The sequence below is a fragment of the Leishmania donovani genome, chromosome 7 (genome assembly GCF_000227135.1).
Source record: "Leishmania donovani BPK282A1 complete genome, chromosome 7".
In the NCBI taxonomy this organism is placed as follows: Eukaryota; Euglenozoa; class Kinetoplastea; order Trypanosomatida; family Trypanosomatidae; genus Leishmania; species Leishmania donovani.
In genome coordinates, this window is record NC_018234.1 from 491,188 (window position 1) to 510,861 (window position 19,674).

The window sequence follows — 19,674 nt, forward strand, 5'->3', positions numbered from 1 at the left end:
AGGAAGGCAGAGGTCGGTGGGACAGCACGGAGTGCCCGCTGAAGTGTGCGCCTGAACGCTTGAACAGCTCGTTTCCCGCCAAGGCTGCCGCTCTGTTCATGAGGGACATCGTCCCGGATGCGCAGCGTAGTTCACATCATATTACTTTCCATACACCTGCCTCGTCTTGTCTCTCTGACCTTTCTCCGTCTCCGCCGCGCCCTCGGGAGTGGTGCTTGCCTGAGTGTGCGAGATGTACATAATATCTGTTCGAGAGGGAAGACAGGAAGCCGAACGGCGCGGCTCGGCACACCACCTTCACCTGCTCACCTTGGCTCTTCCCCCTCCCATCCCGTAGCCACTGCCGTAGCTGCTGCTGCTGCTGCTGCTGCGCTGAACGGCTAGCGCTTTCCCGGTTGGGCGACGTTGCGGTTGTCTGCATGCTTTGTTGAGCACGTACTTCGCCTCGGGGGCTGAGTGGGTGTGTCTGTGTGTGAGCGGCTCCTGGGGTTTGGTGCTTCCTTCTGTCCTTCTTTCTTTCATGTACCGGTGGGCGCCCGTACCCCGACGCGCTTCATCTTCTCCCTTCCATCGTTGCAGGGTCGCGTTGTAGCGGTGCCCACCCCCTCCCCCTTGGCGCACATGACGTCACTGCCCACCACCAGGCGAGGCATCAAGAAGGCCACAGTCACTGCATCGCACATATGGGGCGAAGGTGAGTGAAGGCCATTGTGACTGACCGCTCCTTTCGGAGTCTCTTAAACGCACACACACACAGAGCGAGCAAGCGGGATCATGCGTGCGTGCGTGTGTGGACGCGTCAACGTCTACTCCATCTCTCTTCTCCACATGGATACCCGAACACGTGCGCATCGGTGCACGCCAGTGGGGGTGGGGTGGGGGAGGGGGACAACGGCCGCTCCGAAGTCACAACCACGGCGGCCTCCTTTTTCATTCCAAGGGGGAGGGTGCTCTCATACACGATTGGTGCCCGCTTATTCGTTTTATGGGGTAAGGGGAAAGACCCTCCACCTACGAACGTACTTCCTGCGCGCCCGCCCGCTCTGCCTCCCTCACGCACAATCCCCATCTCTCTCTCACCGCCTCTCGCACACACAGAGGCAGTCGGCTTCCCCCCTCCCTCCCCCCCAAGCCACGCTCCTTTCCTTGACCGCACACACGCACACACGACAGCATCGTTCGCTTGCATGCCGACACGCCCCTCTTCCCTCTTCTTCGTATCTCAGACGGTTGCGGTCTTGCGCTCCTGTCCAACCCGATTGCCTTGACACACAGAGACCGGACTGCCACAGAGCCTCCCCCGCATCCCCTTTCTCGTATCATAGCCCCTCTGTTACCCTCAGCGCATCTGCCCACCACGCTGAACTCCCTTCGTTTCTCTCATCGACGCTGCCTGCTCGGAGCGCGTGTTCGACTATACAACGGGCAGCGAGGAGTGGAGGCGAAGGAGGCGGGGAGACGACCGTCTTTCGTCGCTGTCTAATCCCGGCTTCTCTGTCGCTCAGGCACCGCAGCGCACCATTGGTTCCGAAGAGCTATCAAGGAAGGGGCACTGCAGCACACTGCGTGCGTGAGCCTGGTGGCGGCTTGAGAGCCAGCTCTTACAACCTCACAGACAAGTCATCGAGTAATCTTTATCGGACGCCTCCTGGCCCCCTTGCACACTGCTGCCCTGTGCGTACGCGTGGATACGTGGCCGCGTCAGGCTGTTGAGCTCCTCTTCGCGCGTTGTGTGAGCTTTTCGTGTAGTTTTCTGCTGTGGTCGCACCCGTCCTTGTCCGTCTCTCTGGCCTCCGCCCCTTTCCCCACGGTGCCCAATGTCCTCTTCGCGTTCGTGGTCGTCATCTGATGGCGACAGCAACGACCACGCGGCCTTGTGGTGGAGCGATGACAGCGATGCGGCGAATTCGGTGACAGACGAAGCGAACGCCAACGCTGCGACGCCTTGCCATTGCACCGAGGAGGACAGACCGGCGGCGGATGGCGTTGCCGGCCGCGTGGAGGACGTCGGGCGGCTGGAGCCGAGGGAGCGCATTCATCGGTACATCGACCAATGCATTCCTCCAGCGCTCATGTCCCATCAGCGATCCGCGGACGGGCCTCTGCTTGTCCAGCTGTGTGCGGAACTGGAGGCGTTCGGCACGCCAAAGGCGTGGACGAATCACGTGCCCGCTACGGTGTTTGACGAGTACGCGGCAACAGTCGAAAAGGACGCGAGGGGCAGCGAGGCAACTCACCCCCACAGCGCCGCCCCGGAGCTGGGGCCGCGAGCTGACTTGTTCGAAGCGGCCTTGTACTCATGCGAGAACGTGGCGTACCCCTCGCACCCGTCGTTGGCGGAGCTGCGCCGCGCTGCGGGGTGTGACAGCGGCGCCACCGTCCCCTGGTCGACGCTGACGCGTCACTTGTCGTACCTGAGTGTGCGACTTCACGGGGTGCTGTCCGCGCCACACGGCTGCTTTGGTGCCTACGTGCTTCCGCTACGCCTTCAGGCGTCGGTGGTGCCGCTTCTCTACGCCTGGGCGACGCACTGGCCCCTCATCGAGGCGGATATTGAGTGCTGGCGAGCGGTCGTGCGCTGCTTTTACGCTGCGTGCCGACCACCGAGCCCTGATAAGGCGTCCTCCGACGCGAATGTGGAGGCAGCTCTCAGATCAACCTTCACGCTGCCGTGGCAGCCGCTGGCGGCACTCTGCCTGAGCGCTCGAGACAAGCGGAACGCTGAGTTGCCCTCGTGGCGCTCCACACTCACCGCCATCGTCACCTCGCTGCCGTCGCTGTGCCGTCGCGCGTCGCCTCACTTTAGCGCTGCCGCCGTGGACGGCCTCTGGGGCCTCGTAGCCGGCCAACTCGCGCCGACGGAGGACGGCGTTGCTGCGCTGTCCCTGTTTGTACGACTCGTGCCGTACCGTCACCTCTGCCAGCCGAAAACAGATGTGGTCGTAACGCATGGCGCTATCGAGAACGAGGCCATTACCTCGACAGGGGAGAACAACCGCGGGCCTCACATACAGCAGGAGGGTGAGCTCGCATCCACCACGGCGGCAGCCGCGCCGCCGCAGCTGACGGCACGGGCAAAGCAGATCCTGCGCTTCCTGCTGGTGGAGACGGCCACGTGGCAACCGCCAAGTCGTCCCTCGCCTGCGGTGGCGCCGAGCGGTGCCAAAGGGAGGAAGTCGAAAGCGTCGGCGCGGGGCTTTTACCTCACATGGGAGAAGGCCGTCATGACCTTCGCCGGGTCGCTTGCACGCGCGCATCCCGGAGTGGCTGGCATGGACGCATTTGCGGAGCCTCTCTTCACCGCGTGGCTGCAGGCGCTACAGCTGCCGGCAGGGAGCGGCGCCGGACTTCCAGGCGCTTCCGCGACATCGGCGGCCGCCGTGTCGCATCTCATGCGTAAGGGAGGTCATGAGGCCAACTCGCCAACAGGCTTGAACACTGCGCGTGGCGGCCCGGAGGCGAGCTCGCGCGCAATCAGCTGGACAGCGGCACCGTACGTGCGCCTGCTGAACGGCTTCCCGGACACCGGCGACTCACCGCTCTGGCGCCATTTGGAGCGGTGGCTCCACGCCACTAGTGTGCTGGTGCGTCCTGGCATGCCGTGCACGAAAGGCAGTGCAGCCGATCGCGTGTGCGACTGCTACAGCTCACTGGCGCGCGAGGCAGTTCGTCGCTGCGCTCCCAATGAGAAGAGGGCAGCACCCAAGCGCCAGGCGTCACGCGGCGCGGCAGTCGTAGAGGGGCCTGACACGCAAGCCAGCGCACCTCCCGACGATGCTGCTGCTGAATCGACCGCGGCGCAGGCAGCGCGCCGCTGGGGTCCCGCCACGGCGGAGCGGTTTGTCTCTCTGCTTCTTCCGCATGCTGTGGCGGCGTTTCAGGCACGGGCGCGGCAGGCGCAGCCGCTGTTGTGGGCGCTGCTGCGGCTGTCGCCTGCCACGGTGCTGCCAGACTTTCTGAATTGTGTGCGGACGGGCCTACGCAGCCCCACGGAGGTGGCGGCGCAGCGTGCTGTCTCGACACGGCTTCTCACTGGCGCCGTGCCCACCATCCTGGTAGATGCAGAGGCCGCGTCGCTGCTGCCCTCCAACACGAGCAGCGCTACTCTGCTTGCCTTCCTGCGGGAGACGCTGCCGTCGATGCTCACGTTCGTGAATCCGAGCGACGTGGTGAGTGCGCTGCCTGTCCTCTCGCTCGTGGCGGTCGCGACGAGCTATGCCGGAGCGGAGGAGGTGTTCGGCACCGTCGACGAGGTGGACGCCTTTGCGAAGGCCTACGTGGCGCGTGTGCTTCCGCTCTTTGCTGCCAACGCCGACGTGAAGGACGGCCACTTTCCAAACGCCGAGGTGATGGTTCGCGCATTTCTGCGGACTCTGCCGTCGACGGCTCTCTCGATGGTGACGCGCGAGGTGTTGCGAGAGGCGCAAAGCCGTGATCACGGTGCTCGCATGGCCGGGCTGGTGCGCATGGTTGCTGCCTGCGCGCCGGCTGAGGCATGGGCCTGGGCACAGAAGCACTGGCTCCGAGTCCTGCTTGACACGTCTGCGCGAGACGCCGAGGTGGAGTGGGCGGCACCGCTGCTAGCGGCCTGCGTCGCCGACCTGGGCGACCGCTCGCTCGCACGCGCGCACGCCACATCGATCTGGCGCGGCGTGCAACTGCAGCTTCGCATTCTGACCAGTAAGAAGCGCCGCACCGCTGGCGCCCAAGTCATGGAGGCGCTCATGGCATCGCTGATGCGGCCGCGGGAACGTTCCGAGACCCATCTTCGCATCTCAAGCGGCGAGCAGCTTCGACTGCAGCAGCGGCAGGCGACGGCGACGGCCCCGGGCTCTACTCGTGTACCGGGTTCTGCTACTGAACTGCCGTTGTCAAGGATCGGCACGGCAACTGAGGCGCGGGTGTACGTAGAGTGGCCGGGCGCAGAGGATGTGCAGGTGGCGGTGGATCTCTTCAACGCGTCCCTCCAAGACTGCGTGCACGTGATTGAGGAGGTGAGCGGTGGCGCCGTCCTCAATACCGCCGCAGCAGGGGCGACAGTGGCGGTTTCAAGCGATGGTGACATTTCGCTTCACGCGCAGTTCTTCGCGGCCGCCTCCACCGCCACCGCAGCACCAAGCAGCGGCGCTGATGCTGTCTTGTGCGAGAGTGCCGCGGCTGTGACGCGGCACAGCGTTCTGGAAGGGACGCTGCACTGGATGCAGCGACTCCTCTGCGCATGCGAGTGGGTGTTTATCGAGCCGACGCCGACCGCGACGGCAGCGGACCCGCAGCAGACGCGCGGCGTGCCGTGGTGGGACGTGGATCCACACGTGCCGTGGCGCCCCACCGGCGCCCCGCTGCTCCCAGCGTCGTGCAGGCCCGCGTACACGCGGGCGGAGGTTTTTGAAGTGCTTCGCAGGTGCGTGTGCCTCCCCATGCTGCGCCAGCACGTCGTCGTTCCCTTGCGTCAGTGCGGCGTGGAGTTGAAGGAGTGGTTTGGCGCGCCTTCCGGCGAGGAGGTGCCCACGTCGGCTGACGACAGCCAAGCTGCCGTGGTGGAGCTGCTGCGACTGCTCCAGTGGCTGTCGTCTTCCATTGTGCGGCTGCCTCAGCAGCGGTGGCGACCGGCCGCGTCGCTCTCGCACTACCTGCGCCGCATCATAGGGAGGCAGTGCCCATGGGTGCGTCGACGTCTACCGCTGGGGTGCTGGGTCGACCGCTCGCTGCAGCTGCAGGTGGAGGCGGTGGCGCACGGGCATCTACCAGTGACGCAGAAGACGTTCTCGGACGTTGTGTCCGTTGTGCAGAGCCTGTGTCTGTCGCCGCGGCGGCCCGTCTGGGGTGGTGCGATGCGGCTGCTCGTGCACGTGCGCCTCTTCGGCGCCCTCGACAGCGCCTCGCTTGCGATGTTCGAGGGCCGGGTGCGCGCCGTGGCGGCCGACATCGTCTGCCAGTGGCGCGCAGGGGTGGCGTCTGCAGCGTCGGACACCGCCGTGACGAAGGCGGCACTGCGTCCACAGGAGCAGCGGCGGCGGCTGCCTGCGACCACCACGGCGGCGGTCGAAAGCCCCGGTGACGGCAACGGCAGAGCTGGCCAGCCACTTGCCCGCAGCACTCCGGCGGTCATCGGAGTCGCACCTTCCGCGACGCTTCGGCTGCACACGCTGCAGGGTGCAATGGAAGGGGTGCAGACGCTCCTGATGTCACTGGCACTCAACCGCGAGTTCTTCGAGGCGCCGACCACGTGCATGGAATCGCTGCGCTTCCTGGTTCGCTTCCCGGAAGAGCTGCGCTCCGTCACCGCCGGGCTGCTGCTGCCTCAGTTCACGGAACGCGTGCGCTCGGCCAAAGTGCTTCTCATCACCGGCGCTGCCCGCTCTCCCGCCTTCACGGAGGAGCTGGTGCAGGTTGCCTACGAGCTTGCTGCCACGTACCCCGCGCGCGCCGTGCTACTTCTGGCGTACGCCCATCTTGTCTACTGGCCGTCTCCGTGTCGCTGGGTCTCTCTGCGCGCCGTACGCTACCTAGCGCGCCTGTCCCTCTCTTCCCACGTCGTTTTGCGCTGCGTGGCAGCTGACCTCTTACAGGCTGTGTCGCTGCCGGTCACCGTGCGTGAACCAACGTGGACGGTGTGCGCGGTTCCCGGTGCCCTTGCGGTGCCCGCATCCTTCTTACTTCCACCAGACGCAGCGAAGGAGCTGCTGAGTGAGACGGAGCAGCGGGCGCACGAGGCTGCCGTGACAGCGGCGCAGGACTGCGTGCAACGACTGACGGAGGCATGCCCGTTGATGCCCTACTACGTCGGCACGAAGGGCCTCGTGCTTCCGCTGAGTTACCTCACGGTGCCCAGGTGCGCAGCGTCCGCGCTGGGCCTGCATCCGGTGCAGCCAGGCTCTGAAGCGACGTCTATTCACTGCAGTGCGATCACCGGCGCCGCCTTTGTGGACGCCATCACGTACACGCAGCCGCCTGACGCTGCCGCTTACCGTCTTCAGTGGCTGGCGACGCTGCTGGGCGGCATGAATGGCGGTGGTGGCGGCGTCACGGTCGTGGATGCGGAGGAGGAGAGCTGCCAAGCAGCAGACGCAACCGCGCGACAGCTGAGTCCGCATTCGTGGGTGCTGCGGCTGCTAGCACTGCCGGTCGAGTGCTCCCAAGTGCATTATGACCGCCAGGTTGCGTCTCCAACCACGGTCGTAAAGCTGCTCGCCTCGCTGCCGCAGGAGCCGGCGGCGAATGATGCATCGTCGCCGTTCTCTTCTGCTGCCTCGCTGCTGCTCGAGTGGGCCGATAATGCACTGCGGACGTGGCGACGCCGTCGTGGTAAAACCCACCAGCCCCGCGGCGGGGACGAGCAGCGCACATGCGCTGCGGACACAGACGATTGTGACGGCCCTTCCGTGTCGTCCTCCGAGCGTGGCGTGGCAGACACGCCGCCCACTCACCTCACCGGTGGCGAGGGAGATGCACAAGGGCACGCCGGCAAGCATGACGCTAAGGAGGGCGCCAGCGAAGTGGAGGAGGATGAGATGTATCGCCTCTTTCGCTCTCTCGCGATTGTGTCCTCGGCCGTGCTGCGACTGACTGCCCCACTGCGGCCGACTGCAGCGCCGAGCTCGGCTCACAAGGGCCCCACAGATGCAGAGCTTCGAACGCGGGCAGTGCACTTCTTCTCTGACGTTGTCGCGTGCGTCTGCAGCCATGCGGCCGTGCCGCACAGCGTCGCGCAGCGGGTCATGGCTGTGGCTTTCACGACGCTGGGAGAATCGCTGACGTCCGAGGAAGTGTGGATGGTAGTCTATGCCTTGGTAGGTCAACTGGGAAGTACGACCCACGCGGAGACCGCGACCGCCGCCGCTGATGACGCCCGCAGCAGCGGCGCTGATACGTGGTCACAGCGACGGCAGCGCCTCTTGTCCTTCATCGGCGCCCTCTTCTGCGGTGTGCCTCCAGCGGTCATCGGGGCCAACCTTCCCCGGCTGGTCGCCCTCATCGAAGCGCACGCGCAGGTATTCAGCTTCTCTTCGGCGGACCAGGTGCGGCAGATGGCGGCAATGGCTGTAGCGCAGCTGATCGGTTTCACGGCTCTGCAGAGCAACCTTCGAGTTGAGTTCAACGGCTGTCGCACGGCCGCTGATGCGCTGATGGTCTCGCTCATGCAGCGTGCCAACACCACCGTGTTCCATGGACGGCTTCCGCTTGTGTGTCTCGGGTCCGAAAGCGAGGACAGCCTGTCGAAGGCCTCGTCAGCGACTCGCGCTGCCGCCGCCATCAGCAGCGGTGAGGCACCTGAGTCTGCCGGTGTTGGATCGCCGACCTCCCAAGACGCTGCGCTGCTCACCTTCACCGCCCTGTGCCTCCAACAATCCCCGGCGGACATGCTGGAGGCACACGCACGCGACATGGTGCTGCTGCTCTGCTGCTGTCTTGACCTGTCCTTCACGGAGGTGCAGCATCTTCACGAGGCGGTGGAGGCGGCTCTCGCCTCTCTGGTGGCTCTTCGGATGTCCAAGGCTCGTGTCCATGAGTTGATCGAGCAGCTCTGCAGTGTCTGTACCGGCTCAGTCGCGTATGGCACATCACGACGGGCGAAGGTGGCGTGCACGCGTGCACTGCGTCGGCTCATCTTTCCGAACCTGCACCGCATCGGCAGGTTTGCCGTCATGGAGCAGGTCGCTGCCGCGAGCCTTGCTGCATTGGCACATCGTGACGCTGGCATCCGTGCCGAGGGTAGCCACCTGTTGGCCGTGCTTACCAAGGTTGCGGCCGAGGCGCAGACACGCGTGCTAGTGCAGCGGCTGGTTCAGGAGCTGCGTCAGCTGCCTCGTGAAACCGCCGCGGCCGCATCTGCGGCGTCAGAGCACCAGCGGGAGGATGCGCCCTCCAGCAGTGGTGTAGGCGCAGTATCAGTGGGTCGTCGCGTGGCCCTTGTGCAAGCGCTCGGCGCGGTGGTGCTGGCTGACCCCGGTGAACCGTCCTCTTACGTACCAAAGGTGATGGTGCAGCTCGCGGGCTGCGCGCGGGAGGGCAACACCGAGTGCGGCCGTGTGGCGAAGCGCGTCTTCGAGGAATGGTGGCATGCGCACCGCGAGGGGTGGGAGCACGTGTACAAGTCGCGCTTTACTCCTGCGGAGGTGGATGCGATGTCCGACCTTCTTCTCGCACCACGGTACTACGCATAGGTGAAGTGTGTAGAGGTGTGCGTGTGTGTGAGTGTGAGGAAGGGGAGGAGGAGATGGGCGGATGAGGTGCGGTGCGGCGGCCTTAGCTGCAGCAACCACGAAGAAAGTTTTGCATACCACCATCCCTCTCTCGTTAATGCCGGCCTTCCGCTCCATCTCTCGCTGACAGGCTTGCCTCTGCTCTCTCTCTCTTGACCTGTAGCACGATGGCTTTATATATATGTGCGTGTCTGTGTGGCCTGACTGTCGGGGACATGTTTGGCACTCATGCCTTCTCTTTAAGGGCCCCGTCGCCATACGACATACCCTTCTTCCTCCTTCCCCCATTTCTCTGGTAGAGCTTGCGTGCTTCGATTTCAGTCTCCTCTGCCTCTCGAGCCACTTCGGCGATTTGCAGGTGCGGGAGAGTGACACAAGAAGCACAGAGAGACGCGTGCACGCGAGTCGTGCGCAGCGACACGGTTCCACTCTCTTCTTCTACGTCCCTAATGTTCTCGCGCCAGCCACCACTCCTCCCCCCTCCCCTTCCTCACCCACCCTCGATGATTTCACTGGCTATGCACGGTGGATCCTATACCTTCACAATCATATCGCTCGAACCTCCGCGTTATCGGCGCCGCGTAGATCAGCTTCACCAACCCACCCAACGGCCGCTCTCTCCTTTTGTATTCCCAGAAGGAGCGCTGGGCTGAAACTTCTCTTCCACCGGCTTTGCCGACTCACTTCGCCACGCGCACACAAGCACACGTCTCTTGCGTTGCCACCTCGTCGTCTTCGCACCGTGAGCACCGACTCTGTGGCACAGCGACGACCGACCCAATCGAACCGATCAGTCCGCCAGTGGACTTGCGCACGTGTGTCGACACACACCCACGTACGCACTTCATACGTACACATCCACATACGCGCCGGGAGCCTCGGTGGTGGGTGTAGGAGGAGGAGGGGGGCGTCGTCACACTCGTCAGCCCCTGTCCTTCCTCCGGCTTGTATACAGGAAGTGAACGAAACAGAAACAAAGGGTTCCCCTGCTTCCCCCTCGCTCCCTCCGTCTCTTCATCAGTCTTCAAATTTCTTGTGCCGAAGAAGATTGCTTGGCGAGCCTGTGCTCCCGCGATCACGTGCTCGTCGCCGGCATTCGCCTTGTGCTCGATCCCGCTTGATCGACGTGTGGGCCGGGTGGTTTTGGTGCCACCGCCGCTGCTGCCGTTGTCTTCTCCCCTTTTCGCGTTGTTATTTTCTTGTGTGTGTGTGTGTGCGTGTGCGTGTGTGGAGGGGTATCGGCCGGCGTTGTGGCACGCCCCCCGCCGCCTCCTTCCTCCTCCTTTTCATTTTCTGCGCCGTGTATGTTTTTGTCTATCATCTCCCCCCCCTCCGCTCGCCTCCTCACGTTCGTGTCTCCTCCCCCTCTCCTGTACGCCCACTTTGCCACCGACCACACCCGCCCCGCCCCGTCCACTCTCTCTGCGTGCCGTTGTGTGCGCCTGCTGGGGTTTCGCTCTTCTCATCGTCTTTACTTTTTTTTTTTGCGGCTCACCTAGTCTGCTCTCCTCCCCTCGATCACGCTGTTTGGCTTTCCTGTGCTGTGTTCCTATAATTCGTTTTGGGGATCGAGTCGATACAGCCTACGTTGGTGTTTTCGTGGCCGTGGTGGTGCTGGCTGTCCCTCCCTCCCCCCTTCCCTTCCCTTCCTTTTGCCTCACGCCTTGACGCGCTCACAGGCACGCAGATACACTGCAACCCTTTTTTCTGTAGATGTATGTACTGATACCCTGCCGCCGCCCCCGTCTCCTCCTACATTGCTGTGCATATCTCACCCGCTTTCTTATAGCAAGTTGTCATGTATATCAATCTCTCCCCCTCTCTTTCTTCTTTCTTGTCGTGCGCTTCTCTCCCTTTTCATTGTCTGCGCGTCTCGCGCTCCGCGCGCGGCTCAAGCATCACTGCCACGTCCCCACTATTCTCCTGTCGTCGTGCTCTCCGTTTTCTCCGCGCGTTCGTGCGTGCGTGAGCACACGTGTCTCCCCTTCCGCTGTGTGTGAACGCGCGCGCTTGCAAACACGGCAACGTTGAAGATGTGTGCGCAGTGATGGTAGACTACCACGACACAACTTTTCCTTTTTCCCTTGGCGTGCTCTCACACGGGGGCAAATCGCCAAGCGAGCGAGCGTGGCAGGCAGACACACACACACACACACATACATACGTGTCAGCGCAAGAAGTCCCTGGCGCGGTGCCGGTGCGCTTCTCGCCTTTTCGTTTCTTGCTTTTCGGCAGTGCATCCGTTGCGCTCTATACACCTATCCTCTCGCTTGCTTCTCGTGTGCCGGTCCGGCATTGCCGCACCGGCGAGGATCGCAGCAGCAGGCTAGAACACAGCTAGGGAACGCATGACTTACGTCATCATGAGCTCTTCCGCTTCTCCACTTGCCTCCTCAGCCCTTGCCGTGGGCCGATCCTCGCCCAATGACCGACCGCTGCTACCCTCTCCATCCACCGTCGGTGCCTCCGCGGAGTACGCCGGCGCGCTCGCGAGGGGGGCGGCACCCTGTAACTCATTGTCCCTGAAGTCATCGTCGCAGTTGATCATCACACAACAACCCGAGCGGCCGCTGCGAGCAAGACCGCCCACGCCACCGTCGGTGGTGCAGGACCCCCGCGCGGGCGGCACTGCCGTCGCGGATGAGCAAACACAACGGACAGAGCTGCTTGCGCTGATCGCGCGGCTCAGCAGGTCGCTTATGCCCGCCACAGAACGGCTTATTCGACTTCGCAGCGCTCTCAGGGCGCTACAGGAGCAGCTCGTCGTCACCATTCCACCCGCCGCGGTCGTCACCGTAACGGGTGGCGCCTCCGCCGGTGCGTCCATCTCCTCCGTGAGCATGTCGGATACAAGTGTGTCTCCGCGCCTGTGCGTGGCGGGGACGTCGTACCCCGACATGGAAGCGGTGCTCTATTTTCTCGCCCACCGCGATCCGCCGTTGCAGCGGTGCGGAACCTGCTCTGGAGCGGTTGGAGGCGCGAGTGGCGGCCGTCCTCCCACGCCGTGCACCGGGATGCTCGTCTCCCCGCATGCGTCACCGTCTAGCAGCGTGCCGCGTAGGTGGTCGCGGCTTGAGTCGGGTGCTGGTGGCGCAGGGACGAACGCCATGGCCTCGAGCACCGCCACCGGTGCCTCCGCCAGTGGGCTGTGGCAGACCAGCGCCATTGGCTTCGGCGACGCCTCCTGCCCATCGTCGCCGTCGGCGCCATCTTTTCGATTCCCCTCCACCCCACCGTTGGCGCCGACGCTCATGTCCGTCACACATGCGACGGTGCACGACTCCGCGTCCCTCAGCGGGGCCAGTAACCGCCACAGTCCGGTGATGACAGACTCGCCATCGCTTGATCAGCTAACGCTGCCCACGATGCATGCGCGCGTTGCATGTGGCGTACACCATGGCAGCATGCAGGTATCGCGGGACAACGCGACTATTCCACCTCACCTTCTACAGACCACCCCCCCGCTGCCGCTGCCTGCCACGGTGCCCGCGACAGGGACGACGACGACGATGAGCGCCGCAAGCACTGGCGCAGCCGCTGTGTGCGCTGACGGTGGCAGCGTTGCAGGGCGTCTACTGGCCGCCCCCACTGCCCACAACCTACATCCGCACCGCACCCTTTCCCCTTACCCGCCGCCCTCGAGCGTCGCCAGCGGCAGTCCGCAGGTTGCGACACCGCCACCTCCGTTGCCCGCAGCGCCGGCAAACCACCACGTGCGTCGGGTGCGCTCGACGACATCGCTGGAGCTCCACACGTCTGGCGGCTCGCCCTCCGGCGCGGTGACGAAGGATGCCGAGGCACCGAGCTACGAGTCGCGGACGCAGCCGCCGTCGCAGATGGTGCCCCGCGACGCCACTTCGCCGGTGGAAGTCGCCAGCGAAGGTGGTGACGGGAGCGTGTCGGCCGGGTCCATGAGCCTCTCCTCCACTATGCCTGACCTTCCCGCTACCCCACCGCCGCCACTGCCCGGGTTCACCACACTGGAGGTGAGTGGTGCTCCATGGCGTACCTCATCGCCGCAACCTGCTACTTCCACGGTGGTCTCGCTACCGTCGCCAACACTTCAGGGCATTGTCTTGCCAGGGGCGGATAACTACGCGGCTGGGGCCCCCAACGGTGCCCTTGTCGCGAGCTTCCGGAGCAGAACGGGAAGCAGGCATGCCTGCGCTGGTGCCTTTCCTTCGCCTGCTGGCGAGTCTCCGGCGCCGCCGACGCCCATCATGATCAACTCACTTCCGCGCACGTCTTCGCAGTCCACGGAGGTGAGCGAGCAGCTGCATCGCTACCGCCAGTCGCTGCTCGGCAGCTCCCTGCCGCCTGGCACGGCGCGCTTCACCACGCTGCCAACGCCATTTATGTCGCGGGTGGGGGCAGGCATGCAGAGCAGCGGAGCCCGCAGCCTTCGCGAGGACTCCGCCGTCCTCTCGCGCGCCTCCTCCTTCACTCCACCAGCGATGCGGTTTGTGCAGCGGGTGCGGCGCCGCATGCTGACACTCAGTCAGATGCAGCTGCAGCTTTCTGCCTGGGACCTCTTCCACACAGACCACATCGGTGGTCGCTCTCAGGCGGCACTGCAGGTCACTGCCGCGGCGTCTGTCGTCACAAGCCCAGCCGTCTCACTGACCTCTGCAGCGCAAGGTGGTTGGCGGGCGAAGAATGAGCCGGAAAGCCGTGGGAGCAGCAGCGAAAGCAGGTCGAGCAACTCTCGGTACCAGGAGTACTCACAGCACTCGTGTGGTGTCCACGCGATGTCGGAGATGCCGCAGCAGGTGCTACTGGGCCCCCACTGGCTGTTGAGCGTGAGCGAGGACGGCTTCTTGCGCTACGAGCCGCTGCCGTCCGTTGCGCAGCCGCCGCCGTACATGCAATCCCCGCCGGTGGCCACCACTGCCGATTTTGCCTTCCTCTGTGTACCATACGAGGCGCTCGCGCGCGTCATAGGGGCAGAGGTGGGCCACCACAGCCATATCAGCACGAGCGGTCCGTTCGGTGTCAGTGCCGGCGGCGTCGGTGTAACCGTCAGTGGTGACGGCGCGCTTGAGGAGGTGGCGGCGGTGCTCGACGTCCTTTTTGGTCTCTTCAGCGGCTCCAGGCAGCAGCACTCGCCAGCACACCAGCAGCGGCGGCCACCGCACCGTGGCGCGACAGGAGCAAAGTCGAGCCTCTTGACAGTGAACAACGGCGGCGGCGGCGCCACCATTTCCACCGCACACATACACTCTAGTAGCCCTCCCGTGCAAGAAGGCGAGGAGCTGCTGCCGCAGCCGATGGTGTGCGCTGGCGGCGACAACGACGGGCAGCGTACTTGGCGGGACAAGCGACATGCGGAGGCCTGCTCCAACTCCTACCCGCAGGCCACCGCTAGACCTATCATCGACACCGCCGGGGGAAGGGGCGGCCATGGTGATGCGATGACCTCGCCCGAGGTCCACTCCCCCGAGGCTTCATCGCCACGAATGCGAGTCTCCAAGGCACGCATGTCCACGGCTGCCGACTTCCCGTTGTTCATATCGAAGCGAATGCAACCTGCGGGATGCCTCGACAACGACATTTCCCTCTTGCCGCATCATAGTCACGTCGTGCCGGGGCTGCCAGCTTCCTTGACCGAGGATTGGCTGCTGCCGCTGCGTCAAGTCCTTGTCGATCGCACGATCTTCCTCCTTGTCAAGCCGGACAGTGAAGAGGCGCCGGCGTCGAGCCTGCGTCGTGCGAACGCGAGGTGTAGCGCCGAGGACTTGGACGGCGCCATGAACGAACGGGTAGTGCAGCGGTTTCTGTGGTTTGCGAAGACGCGCTATGGAGTCACGGTGCAGCCGTGGCGCGTCATCACCTTCAGCTACCGCGATGCGACGCGAGCTCGCAACGTGATGCTGGCTGTCTACGGGCAGCGACTCCGTAGGAAGCAGCAGCAACACGGGCAGAGCGCCAACTGGCGGCCGACTTCGGAGACGCTGTCACAGGCGCATCCGACCAGTGGTGCCGGCGAGGACGATATGGGGGGCAACGCCACTCCAGCCGATGGCGCTGATGTGCGCGTTGCATCTACCGCATCGCCCGTCCCCCGCAGCGGCTGCTCCGTCTCCCCACTTGAGTCTTCGTGCGTGACAGCTGGCTTGCCTGCGATCCCCACCCCTGGCGGGGCGCAGACGCCGCCCGGTGCATCCCTCATGTCAACCTCGCGGCTCACACTAACGTCTTTGGTTGGCGGAAGCGAGTGGCGTCGTGGTCGCAATGACGGTGCGAGTCGGCCGCACGACGACGAGGGTGGTCAGCAGGAGTTTTCAGACGCCTTCTACACGTTGTTGACACAGGATTTGAGCGTTCAGCCGCTGTCGACGGCGCTGGAGGAGTACAGACCGTTGCTGGAGTGCCACGCTGCGACGCAGATGTCTGCGCAGTACGGTACGAGTGCGGGGGCGGCTTTGACATCACCAGCCGCTGGCATCTGCTCTCAGGCAAGCTGCGCAGGCGGGATGGGGCCCGCCACAAGTGCGATTGACGAGGGTGAGCAAGCCCGTGTTGACGCCGCCCGCCGGCTCTCAGGTGCGGCGGGCTCCGTCCCCGCCATCGAGGGCCCCGCCACGGGGGACGTGAGTGACGAAGGCGTGGACGCTGCAGCGGCGGCGGCATGCAAGCACGCGCAGGAGGTGGTGTGGCGCGCCAGCGGTGCCGCGGGCGTGAGCAGCGCTCTTCGGTACTTCCAGCACGCTGCGGTCGCGCATCGCGTGGGGCGGGCGGCGCTTCCGGTGATGATGTGGTCGTGGCAGCTATACTCGCTGCTGCCGGTCATTATTAAAGACGCGCAGTCGCGCCGCAATCGACTGCGGCACAACAGTCGTCACTGCCAACACAAACTGCAGGGGGTGCAGCGAAGCATCACGTTACACTTGGATGCCAGTCCGGCCAAGAACGTGGCGGCGCTGGAGGTGCGACTGCAGGCGGGGTTCAAAGAAATGGCGCAGCGGTTTTTGCGAGACCTCCGTCGACTGTTCATCTCGACAGCCTCGGCAGCGACGACTGCTGCATTCTCGCCCGTCTCAAAGGTTTCGGCGCCGTCGTGGCCAGCGACAGGCGCACCAGGGCACGGGCAGCGACAGCAGCAGACGCTGCCCTTCGCACCACTGGATGCACTGCTGGTGTACGACTCACCGGGCCTGCGAGAGGCGTACCAGCGCCTCGCTCGGGCGGCGCTTCGATTCCACGCCTTCTACCTCGCAGGGTACTTCGCCTTCGATGCACGAATGCCAAGTCAGCCCTCGCGCACGGGCTACGATGCAGCCCTCGAGAGAAAGCTCTCGCAGTCGCCACGGCCCATATCCGTGTACGAGCAGCGCTACGCCGCTCTCCGGGAGGCTGTGTGTCTCTCGCAGCTGCAGCTGAGGACGCCGCTGCGGATGCTCAACGACCTCAACGTCGCCCCACCCGACGAGTCGTGCACCCGACCTGGCACTTCCTCCCCAGCGGTGCTGCTGCCGCCGCCACCGCCCACGCGAGCGGTCAACCCTGCCACCAAAACGCCGACAACTTCTGCTGTTCGACTGACCCCGTCAGGCAGTGCGGCACGAACGCCGACAACTACAAAGAGCGAGGCCGAAGAGACGCCGATGCCGAAGGTGGAACTGCGGCCCAACTCCCGCCGCCGCTGCAGCTTCCGCATCACGAGCGCGGCAGGCTCAGCAGCCTCGCTGGTGGAGGAGTCCTCACCGCTGCGACCTGTAAGGCGGAGAGAGCCATCTGCCGCGCCTCACAGAGTGTCCGTCGAAGGCGGCAGCGATGAACGACTATCGCAGCGGTCGTTCTTGTCACCGTCGTTTCTCGCTTCCGCTGCACGGGAGGTCGTTGCTGCCGCGGCGTCTTCGAGTGTTGCGTGCACGGAACTAACAGCTAAGAACGGCATGGACCCTGTAAGTGGCGTGCCTGGACAGGAGCGTGGGACACGGGGAATGTCTTCAGAGCCAGCGGCAGACGAGCGTGCAGACGGCGACGGCACTCCCCGACTCAGTCTCGAGGAACTGCAGCAGCGGCGCGTTGCCATGGAGCATCAGCTCATTGCGCATGTCTCGCAGATCAACACAGAGATCATCAACTTCCTGCTCGCCACTTGTGTGGCTGCCGTGCCGCAACTGCAGCGGGACTGTGTAGGTGCAGAGCTGGCGCGGGTGAAGGACGCGCAAGCGGAGATTGTGTCGAGCTTCACAACGGCGGTGCGCGGCCGCAAAGACGCCGCCATCGCGATGTCTCACCTCTACGCCCGGCTCGAGGAGTGGAGCGCAGAAATGTCACACCTCGTGTCGGTTGTGCGGTCGCGGCCATATCTCGAAAAGTTTATAACGCAGCTGCGCGCGGTTCTGTGCGAGGATCAGGTGCGCGCCCTCGCAGTCTTTCGCTGCGACAGCGGGGATGGGCAAGACTCTGGAGCCGCGGCGTGGCAGACGCCGCAGGTAGATGACACTTCGCCGTCGCCATCCAGTGCAGCAACGAAGGCGAATCGCGGGATCTATGCGACTGCGGTACGTCTACCTCTGACAAGTGCTAGAGCAAGCGCCAGTGCTAGCGGTGGCTTGCGGGACAGCACGCTGAAAGGGTCGGCAGAGCAGCACGCCGCCGCACCTAGTCCGAGCGGCACCCCTTGCGCCTGCGCCTCGAAGTCCTTGGCAGCGGAGGTGGGCTACCGGTCTGCCAGGATGCTGCGCTACTACACTCGCCTCGCCTGCAAGCGGCGTGGCTCCAGCGGCAGCGACAAACTCTCCGACACCAGCATGGCTGCCAACGCCCAGCGCAGCGGTGTGTTCGGCGAAATGCTAGCATCCCCGTCGCCTTCCCGGTCGCTGCGCTCCATCCAGGGCGTCAACTCAACGTTGACGTCGCCACACTGCAGTTCACGCATGAAAGGCGGTGGCGGCGGTGGGCATGGAGCATTGGGCTTGAGCGTTTCGCTGTCCAGCATGTCGGCCGCGTGGAGTCGGGAGGAGGCGTGCTTGCGTGTCGAGGGCGGTGCCCGTACGCTGCGCGTTTATGACGCCGGTAACGCGAAGGCCGCGGCGTTCGCCTTTTTTGCCTCCCCGACGCAGCCGGCCATATCGGCTGTGGCCGCAGAGGTGCTCGCGATGCTGGAGGTGATGAAGCGGGAGCCCCTTCGCTCCCCATTGTCCCCCTCGGCGCCACAAGCTGTGGTCGGTGCCGAATCAAAGGGTGCTGCGCGAGACGGAGCCGCATCGCCGGCCACGCCGGCAGCAGCACCGGCGCACCGCTCCGTCGATGCAGATGGCAGCGCGTGGCAGAAGCGGCTGACGCAGTGGCGCTCCGCCATGGCGGACGCGGAGAGGCCGGCCGATGATGCCTCTGCGGCGCCACTGTTGTGGATTGTTCTGGACACGTGGGATGAGACGCTGCTCCGCATGCCCTATGGACTGCTGCTGCAGCTGGACACACCCAGCTACGCCGAGTCTCTCAACCGCATGAGCGATGAGCTCTTGAACACGCAGGAGAGCTGGAAGAGTAACTGCGAAGACGTGCTGGCGAGGATCCAGCGGCAGCTACATGCACTGGAGGTGGATCTCAACAAGATCTGTGATGACCGTGGTGAGGCGCGCGCCGAGTACGTGCGGGAGTTGCGGGCGGTGTTTGATGCAGCTTCCGTCCTCATCGCTTCCCGTGATGACACTGCCATGAGCGCATGTCCGTTTTGTGAGTTGCCAGGCAGCACTAGAGCAGGTCTTCGGGCGTGAATGGGGCGACGGGCGGGTGGGACCATGCAGGAAGAGGCGGACTGTACCACACAAGCTGTCTCCTTCACGCCCCTTTCTCGCTTGCACCTTTCGGGTACAGTGAACTTGTCTGGGTCTCTCTCTCGGTGGGCGTCTCTGTCGATGGCACTGCCTCGCACGGTGCCGGCACCGGCTTTCTCCTTTATTGCTGTCTATGTCTCTTTCCTCCATCTGCTGAGGACGTTTTTCGGAGGGGGTGCACACACACCCCTCTCCGCGCGTGGCACCGCAGGGCCCAGTGTGTCCACTCTCTGTCTGGGAGGAAGCCGAGCAGACCCCCTATTCCTGCCCATGCCGAGCCACCTGTGGGCGGTAGCAGGGCCAAGCACCGACGACGCCGGGGAGGCCAGGGCGATGCACCGCTACTTGTGCCCAGCGGTTAGACCCTGGACGGCGTGGCGTCGGAGCGACCTGCGACAGTGAACACGCCCGTGCCATCCATGCGATAGGCCGCTTGCCAGCGCGACTCGGACGCATGTCACCCTCGGCCTTCGCACCGCCTACTGGTGCGGGGAGAGCCCGCGTGTCACACCCCGAGGGGGTGGGGGGTGGGGAATGCGCCAGGGGTGGCGACCCGCGAGGCGGGGGTTTGTGAGCAGGTAGCGTGTGAGGCCCAGGCCCTGCTCAGGTGACTGAGTCGGCGCCGTGCTACAACTCGCGTGTGTGTGCGGCTGCTTCGCACGACGCGGATGGTTGGGTGGGGG

At 64.6% G+C, this 19,674-nt stretch overlaps 2 protein-coding genes across 2 annotated transcripts; both read left to right on the forward strand.

Moving 5' to 3' along the window:
- Positions 1–1,817: 1,817 nt before the first annotated feature.
- Positions 1,818–9,164, forward strand: LDBPK_071090 (hypothetical protein, conserved; the record flags this gene model as incomplete). Its single annotated transcript, XM_003858497.1, has 1 exon — positions 1,818–9,164. The coding sequence occupies one exon, from the start codon at positions 1,818–1,820 to the stop codon at positions 9,162–9,164; it is 7,347 nt and encodes a 2,448-aa protein (XP_003858545.1).
- Positions 9,165–11,551: 2,387 nt separating this feature from the next.
- Positions 11,552–18,931, forward strand: LDBPK_071100 (hypothetical protein, conserved; the record flags this gene model as incomplete). The annotated part of the gene is made up of 1 exon (XM_003858498.1): positions 11,552–18,931. The coding sequence occupies one exon, from the start codon at positions 11,552–11,554 to the stop codon at positions 18,929–18,931; it is 7,380 nt and encodes a 2,459-aa protein (XP_003858546.1).
- Between the last annotated feature and the right edge of the window lie 743 nt (positions 18,932–19,674).